The sequence below is a fragment of the Dendrobium catenatum genome, unplaced genomic scaffold, assembly GCF_001605985.2.
Source record: "Dendrobium catenatum unplaced genomic scaffold, ASM160598v2 fragScaff_scaffold_1706, whole genome shotgun sequence".
Classification (NCBI taxonomy): domain Eukaryota; kingdom Viridiplantae; phylum Streptophyta; class Magnoliopsida; order Asparagales; family Orchidaceae; genus Dendrobium; species Dendrobium catenatum.
Window position 1 is genome coordinate 191,586 of NW_021320168.1, and position 8,381 is coordinate 199,966.

An 8,381-nucleotide genomic window follows, 5' to 3' on the forward strand; every position below is an offset into this window, starting at 1 on the left:
ACCTTGAGATCAAGTGATCTCATGGCCTAAATTCCACAAGATTTGGTGTCCATTTGGTCCCCTAATTAGGAGCTCCAAAATTCCCCACTAGAATTGACCTAGAGCTTTAAATAATTCACTAAAAATCATTATTAAATCCAAAAAATTCTCTTAAATAATCTAATTAATCAAGTGTGAACCCTTAATCCAAGAAAAGTGAAATCCTAATTAGCCATCCCTTAATTTCAACTTTAGTTAAGTTTTAAGAAAAATTAATAATTAATTAATTAATTAATTTAAAATAGTTAAAAATCTTAATAAATTCTCAAACACTTGATAATCCCTCCTTAGATCATTTCTAGTTTTTGGAGGTGATTTCAAGAAGTTTGGAATCCATTTCGGTTCAAATCACTAAAAACCACCTTTAATTAAAATAATTCAATAAATCCCTAATCATCCAAAAATTTTAATTATTCTGGAAAAGTCTAATTTAATCAATCTCAAAGGCATCTAACTCAAATTAAAATCTAGCACTTTCTAAAAATGTTAAACCTTCAAATTTTAGTCAAAGTAAAAAATTCAACCATTCAATCAAAGCCAATTTAAAACCTAGTCTCAAACTTCTAAATCCATAACTTTCTATAGGAAACTCCAAATTAAACATGCTAATAGTCTAATCACTCATCATAAAATCAAATATTTATTAAAAATTTTAAACCCTTAAAATTAACTATAATTTTAAAAGTTAATTTTTAACCTCTTAATTAATAAAAATAAAATAATTCTAATAATTCATCAAAATTTTAGAAATCTTTATTTTGATTAATAAAAATCATATAACCAACTAAATTAACTTAATCAACCCCAATCTCTACTAAGTAACCCAGACCTACGTGGCTATTAACATAGCCCCTAGAAAGGTGAAATAAACTACACAGCCTTAGTGTTTAACAAAGGTAGCAATCATTTAAAAATTAAAAGATATCCAAATTTAGCTTTAACACATTAATATTTAAACTCTAATAAAAAATCATCCTTCAGCCTTTAAAAAATTCAAACATTATACAACTCCAATAAAATACCCAGTTTAGGACCTATCCTAGTCACACGACCTATTACACACACTTTATGTAGTATGCTAGGACAACTGACTCTAGATCTAAGCTAGGCTGTATAACCTTGCAGGAGAGTCTAATTTTTTTTTATTTTGTATATACATGTAATTCATTTGAGTATTGAGTTATAAAAGTTGAACTTTGAGTTGTGACACACCAATCCAAAACTTGGATTCCAAAGAGGAAAAGATACCCCATTTGTGGGGTAGTCCTTTCCTATTTAGAAGTCCAAATTTGGAGTATTTTTAATACCCAAAGTGGAAGGAGTAACCTTCCCCTCGAGGAAAAAGTTCTCTTTTACATTTAGGTAGCCAACTATGAAGAATCTAAGGATCCCGAAGGAGAGAAGACTAAGGAGTTGAAGACAAATAGTATCTTACTCAAAGTCACTTGCGTCTATATTAGGATTAAAATCCAAGTTGTGATCAGTGGTGCCCGAGCACTTTATATTCTATAATTCTGGGTTGTAATAATCAAAGTAATTTTCTTATATACCATTATTAATTAACTTGATTATATTTAATATGTTGTCTTGATTCCGTATAGGATTATCTGATTTTCTTAATTTTTTGGCGATTATGTGTCACTCTTTATTTTAGCCTAGACATGTGAGGATGTTAAAACTCTTCTACTCATAATCAAACATTTAAAATTTTAGGAGTTAAATAATATAGAAAGATAATGAATCAAGGGAATATGCCAGGGATCGCCCCTGGGTTTGCAAGAATATATTAATGCATTCTTCTTTCCTTATTTTAAGACACTTCCCCGCCTGTGGGTAAAGTTCTGATAATCCGACCTGTGAGGATGAGGTGTTGAACTTGGGAAAGCTTAGTCTTCTAATAAACTATTTTTAAACCTTTTTAAAATTTCAATCATACATGATTTGGGTATTTCGACTAGCATGCTTTGTATTGAAAACATGTTTAAAAGAGTCTAAATCTTAATTGTGTATGTATTTAGCATTTTCACCCAACATAAGTAAGAGGGGCCACTTAGGATAATCTCTAGATATTAGCCCTAGCTCTTTAGAACCTTAATAAAAATGTCCCCACCACTCTTTCATAAATGACTTGACTAATGGATTTAAAATTAATTAGGTGCTTAGCTGGCTTTCCAATCTGAGTTAGGGAAGAGAAAAGCCACCTAGAGAGAGAACGTCTGGATTTTTCTAGAGAGAGAAAGTCCGTCTTCCTATTTTTAAATTTTATTTTTCACGTGATTTCCGCGATCGGTGGTGGCAGCTTCGGATGATCGCCGGCATTATTTTGGCGGCATCATGAATGCCCCGCGACCTAACGGATCTCTACATCCCAATGGTAGAGGTTCAAATGATATTGTGATCAGAGAAGGAGAAGTACCCTGTTGCCATCAAGTTCCAGTTCAAGGTAAGGGAAAGAATTTGTTGGTTGAAAGTATGGCTGGGAAGAAAAGTTTGGGTGTGAAAAGAAATCCAGGTTTGGCAATTCTTGAACCATCGACTTCAGATGATTTAATTCTTCGTGTGAACAAAATTTTCTTGAGTTCTTGATACGCTTAAGGGGCGTAATATCGAAGACGACTTGAGATCGGTGGAAGCTCTGAAGGAAGGTGAAAATGTGGAGGATCGTAGTTTAGATCTTGTGGATCCTGAAATCCAGAAGAATAAGATTAATGAGGTTGCTGAAGCTTGGTCGAAACCGAAACCAATCAAGATATCATTCAATAGGTATCAGGTTGAATTTTTAGAGGATGACATTGCTGTTAAATTGAATGCAGATATGGAGGAAAAGAATTCTCAAATTTTAAAGAACTCGGTGGTGATTAAAGTATTGGGTAATAATGTGCCTTTTTCGATTTGTAGTACAGAATTGAGAAGGCAATGGAGAAAATTTGGTGGATTCCACTTGAAGTCTATTGGTATGAACTGGATTTTGTGTTCATTCCATAAGAGTGAGGTGGTTGAAGAAGTTTTGAACGGTGGACCCTGGTATGTGAACGGATCCATTGTTGGTATGGATAGGTGGTCGGCAGCATTTGATCCGAATACATTTAAAGGAGTTTCGACACCAGTCTGGATTAGGCTTCTGTGCCCGCCTCTGTATTGCTGGGATGAGGACAATATTGCAAGAATTGCTTCTTGCTTGGGCCCGCCAATGTACATTGATGACAACACTTTCCGCTGGGGTAAATGGGAGATTGCTCGTGTATGTGTGAGGATTGATTTGGAGATGAAATTTTTGAATGATGTTTAGGTAGATGGCTCAGCTGGAAGGTTCTTCCAACGATTTGAATATGAAAAAATCGATCTTCTCTGTTATCAGTGTGGTAGAGTGGGCCATAACAGAGATATCTGTCCAAAAAATGTAGCCATAGGATTACAGAATCAAGATTTGAAGGAGATGGAGTTAGTTAATGATAATAGTGAGAAGGTTGTGCCTGACAGTAAAACTTCTATGATTAGCTCTGAATATGGTCCTTGGATATATGTTCACTTCAAAAATAAGAGAGGCAACAAAGGTAATGTTATTTGAAAAGGAGTATATGCTAATAGGGTTAGCAATGCTATCAGGGGAAATATTAATAAGAAGGTTAATTTGCATAAAGAAATAAAAATGATGAATGAGGATACTATTGCTGGACATAATGTCCTGGTTCCAAATATTTCTTCTGAAACTGAAAATCATGTTGGGAAAAATAACTCAGATAATGTTCTAACCAATAGATTTGCAATGCTGAGTGACAGTATTGAAGAAGAATGTATGCAGAATCATGCTGAAATTGATAAAACAGATGTAAGAGGCTGGGAAAGTTTGGATGCTAATATCAGTAACAATGGTTTGGGTTCACATAGTGGTGCTGCCAAGATTAAGCGGTCCAAGGAATTGAGATCATTGGGACCTGTGGAATTGGATTATAAGAAGAAGAAGAGGTATGATAGGTTGAACCCCAAGGATTGGGAGAGACCATCTGCACTTGTTTAATGTCATCCATTCTTTTTTGGAATTGTAGGGGGGCTAGGAAAAAAGAAGCATCCCTATATTTGAAGGACATTGTTAGAGATCAGATTGTGTATTTTATTGGACTTATGAAGACCAAATTGTCTAGCATTGATAGGAGAGATGTTGATTATCTTATTGGAAAGGAATGGGAGTATTTTCATTACCCTGCTGTGGGTATTTCAGGAGGCATTCTGGTGTTATGGAATAGAAATTTGGTATCTTTTGACATTATGGAGGCATCATCTCAAGCAATTGTGGGTAGTCTTTCAGTTCCCAGCTTGGGAACGTGGAAAGTTTCCACGGTTTACGGGAGTAGATGTTGTAAGGAAAGGGGGAGCTTGTGGAATCAACTTCAGGATTGTATGGAAGATTCAATTCCTTCCATTATTGGAGGGGATTTTAATTGTATCATTAACAAGGAGGAAATGAGAGGAGGCAAAAGGTTCTTATTTTCAGAAGGACTTAGGGAGAAGAAGAGCTTTATGGTAAATTCAGATTTTCATGATATTGGAAGTATGGGACCAAGATTTACTTGGTGTAATAACAAGGAGGGGACCTCTTGGATTTGGGAGAGATTGGATAGATGTATTCTAAATTTGGATGCTATTCAAAAGCTTCCAGTAGCTACTATCAAGCATCTTGCTAGAGTAGTGTCTGACCATAGTCCTATTGTTCTGAATATGAGGAACAAAATGCAGTGCAAGGCCAAAATCTTTAAGTTTGAGGACACTTGGAGATCATACCCAGCAGCTAAGAGTATTGTTTATAACTCTTGGAAGAAGAATGACTATGGTGATGAATATATAATCATACAAAGGAAGCTCAACCGTACTTTAAAGGCCCTTTTTTTCTGGAATAGAAATAAGTGCAAGGATTTGAATTTGTTGAAGGAAAAATTAAAAAGGGAGATTCATGATATTCAAAATAAGGAATATTTGGATGATAATTGGTCGGTTGATGATCTTTTTGTGTTGAGGAAAAAAGTTCATGAACTGAATATTACATTGAGGCGTCTATCTACTTGGTGGAATCAAAGGGCAAAAGTAAGATGGCATGAGGAAGGAGATACGAATTCAAGGTTTTTTCAGAATTTTGCTTCGGCAAGAAGAAATGGAAACCGTATTAATCAGGTCAAAGATGAGTTCAATATGATACAAGTGGAGGAAGATCAAATTGAGAAGGTTTTCAGTAAATTTTTTGAGAAGAAGTGGAAGTATAGAGAATGTGAGCTGACGGGTTGGCCGTTAGTTGATGAAAGCCAGAAGGTGAATGATGAAGATATGTTGATTCTTAATGAGGAATTCTCTGTCAATGAGTTGCAGCTCTCGGTCTTTCAGCAGGGAAACAATAAGGCGCCAGGTATTGATGGAGTTACTACTTCTTTTTATAAGACCTATTGGAGTATTGTTTGGGAAACTCTTTGGAGTGCTGTCAATCGGTTTTTCAAAACTAGCATTCTAAATAGAGAGTGTAAGGACACTTTAATTACTTTTATTTCTAAAGTAAACTACCCTTTGATTCCATAAAATTATAGCCCTATCAGCCTTTGTCAGACTAATTACAAAATCGTGGCTAGTATGTTAGTTAACAGATTGAAGAAAGTTATTGGCAAGATGGTGTCTGAAGAGCAAGCAGCATTCATTACTGGAAGATCCATATCAGAACATTCTCTCTTGGCTCAGGAGGTTCTTCATAAGTTCAAATTATCCAAGAATAAGAAGGGGTTGATGGCTATTAAATTGGATATGGAACATGCGTATGATAGTATGGGACGGATAACACTTCGTCAAGCTCTTAAGTGGTATGGCTTTCCTACTATGTTTTCTAACTTCCTTATGGAATGTGTTGTAGATGTGAGGTTTTCTATCATCATCAATGGAAGGAACCCCAAATGGATTTGTGCTCAAAGTGGTTTCCGTCTAGGATGTCCACTTCCTCCATATCTCTTCATATTGTGTTCTCAACTCATTTCCAACTCTTTGGAGTAAAGGGGGAAGAATCTTGGCATTCGAACTTCACCTAGAGGTCCAAGGATCACACGTCTTCTTTATGCAGATGGTGTTCATATTGTCTCATGTTTCCATTACTTTAGCCAATGCACTGAAGACTATAGTGAAGGATTTTTTTAAGTGGACAGGGCAAAGAGTCAATGTCAACAAATCACAGATTTTAGGGCAAAGAGTCAATGTAAAAAAATCACAGATTTTATTTGGCAAGGTGGTTAGTTATTCTATGAAGAAGAAAATTGTTAGAGTTCTAGGCTTCAAGGAGGTCAAGGAGATAAAGTATTTGGGAGTGAAGATTTCACTTGGAAGAATTAAGATGGCAGATTTTCAAGAACTTATGAGTATGGTAATCGACAAACTCAACTCTTGGGGTAAGAAATCATTATCAATGGGAGGTAAACTTACTCTCATCGAGACTTCTTTACTTTCCATGCCAAATTTCCTTGTTACTCACTCTTTGGCTCCCAAAAGAGTATTGCATGAGTTAGAAAGACTTTCTAGAAATTTTTTATGGCATAAGAATGATGGGTCCAAAGGTATGCATTATATTGCTTGGGGTGAGTTATGCAAGCCGAGAAGTATGGGTGGGTTGGGCTTGCACTCTCCTTTATTAAGAATTGGTTCTTTGAGATCTAGATTGGCTTCGAATTTTATTCAGAAGCCGGATCTTTATTAAAACGAGTTTTGAAAGCTAAATATGGTGATGATGTTATGAATGATGATCAGAAGAAAATCACTTCTAGTGCGTGGAAGATTATGTTGGATGGGGCAAAGAATTTGAAAACTGCTATCAGATGGAAGGTTGGCAAGGGTGACAAAATCAATGTCTTGAATGATGTCTAGTTGCTGGATAGAAGCATCAATCGATGGCCAACATATGTGGACTGTGAATTGCTGGATGGTATTTATGTTCAACATCTTTTGGTAAACAATGGTGAATGGAATTTAAATTTGCTACAAAGGGCCTTTCATCCAGAGCTTATTTTTTTGATTAGACAAATTCAAATTGATTATGTGGAGGAGGATGGTATGGAGCTGCTTAAATGGTGTTCGGGTAAGACAGTCTCTACAGTGGTATATGAACAGTTGTTGTTCAACAGATATATCTTTGAAGATGTTGGTTTTTACAGATGGTTGCAGAAGCTTAAACTCAGTAAGAAGGTTGAAATCTTCTGGTGGAGGTTAGGTAAAGTTGGGATTCCTACTAATCTATTTATTAAGAACCGTAGGATCACTGAGATAGATGTTTGTGCTAGAGGCTGCCAAGTGGTTGAATCATATGAACATATAATGGTTCATTGTAAATATATGTTGGAAGTCATCATGAAGATGCTTGAATGGGGTTTTATGATTCTTGTTTTCAGTTCTTTGGACTGCTGCTTACTTGAGCTTCAAAGGCCATCAAATTGTAACTCCGGTATTGTCAAGATCCATTGTTCAGTGGTATACTTATCCTGGAAGAACTGGAATTATGTGAAGCATGGTAAGGATGCATTTCCTTATTCTATTTTTGCTTCTAATGCATTGTTCTTAGATATTTCCAAATCTAGTCCATATCTTACTAGCTGGGGTACTAATCTCCTTAAGGAGTCTCCAAATACTCGGTGCCCTCCACTGAAAGATTTGATTAAGATTAACTTAGATGCCTCTTTGCTTAGCTCTAATCTTGGTGGTATTGGTGGTGTTTTTCGAGATCATAAAGGCCGTTTGATCAGTGCATTTGGGAAGAAGAAGATCCATTGGGATGTGGCCCAGCTCAAAATGGAAGCAGTTATTACGGTGAAGGAGTTCCTTAAGAGTTGGATGTTGGAATGCACGGGGTTGATCATTGAGAGTGATAATGTCAATATTATCCATTTCATTCAAGACTCATTGAAAAATAATAAATGTCCTTTGGATAAGTGGCCGACAAAGGATTTATTTTTTTTAAATGATTTCAATAAAGTTGTTTTCCAGCATGCCTATAGATATTGTAATAAAGTAGCTAATTGTTGTGCTACTTTGGCATTGGAAAGTAGTTTTTCTTTTGATAGTTTTTCTTTAGAAGATATCCCTTCCTTCTTGATGGACTTAATCAAGGAGGAATGTGATCCTTTTATTACTGGTATCTAGTTCTTTGATGCTTCTCTTTTAATGCAATGCTGCAATTATTCAATCCAAGTTAGGGTAAGTCAAGATTTTGCATTGCATTAGTTAGGTTCGGGTTACCACTATGTAGTGCCCAATTTAGATTTAGGATCTGGGGTGGATCTTGGATCATAAGACACCAACTTCAATGCTCAACTTAAACTAAATCTTCT

At 35.7% G+C, this 8,381-nt stretch overlaps 1 protein-coding gene across 1 annotated transcript; it reads left to right on the forward strand.

The window, feature by feature from the left end:
- Positions 1 to 2,373: 2,373 nt before the first annotated feature.
- LOC110103861 lies at positions 2,374 to 6,063 on the forward strand. The gene is made up of 6 exons (XM_020832725.2): positions 2,374 to 2,551; positions 2,652 to 3,280; positions 3,398 to 3,593; positions 3,681 to 4,005; positions 4,086 to 5,513; positions 5,610 to 6,063. The coding sequence occupies exons 1-6, from the start codon at positions 2,374 to 2,376 to the stop codon at positions 6,061 to 6,063; spliced, it is 3,210 nt and encodes a 1,069-aa protein (XP_020688384.2).
- The last annotated feature ends 2,318 nt before the right edge of the window (positions 6,064 to 8,381 follow it).

Excerpts from the sequence above, each read along its gene's own strand:
- LOC110103861 (XM_020832725.2), top strand. The coding sequence starts at position 2,374 with ATGAATGCCCCGCGACCTAACGGATCTCTACATCCCAATGGTAGAGGT. Across the intron at positions 3,594-3,680 it reads AAATAAGAGAGGCAACAAAG|AAATAAAAATGATGAATGAG; the intron begins GTAATGTTATTT and ends ATTTGCATAAAG. Across the intron at positions 5,514-5,609 it reads CTTTGGAGTGCTGTCAATCG|CCCTATCAGCCTTTGTCAGA; the intron begins GTTTTTCAAAAC and ends ATAAAATTATAG.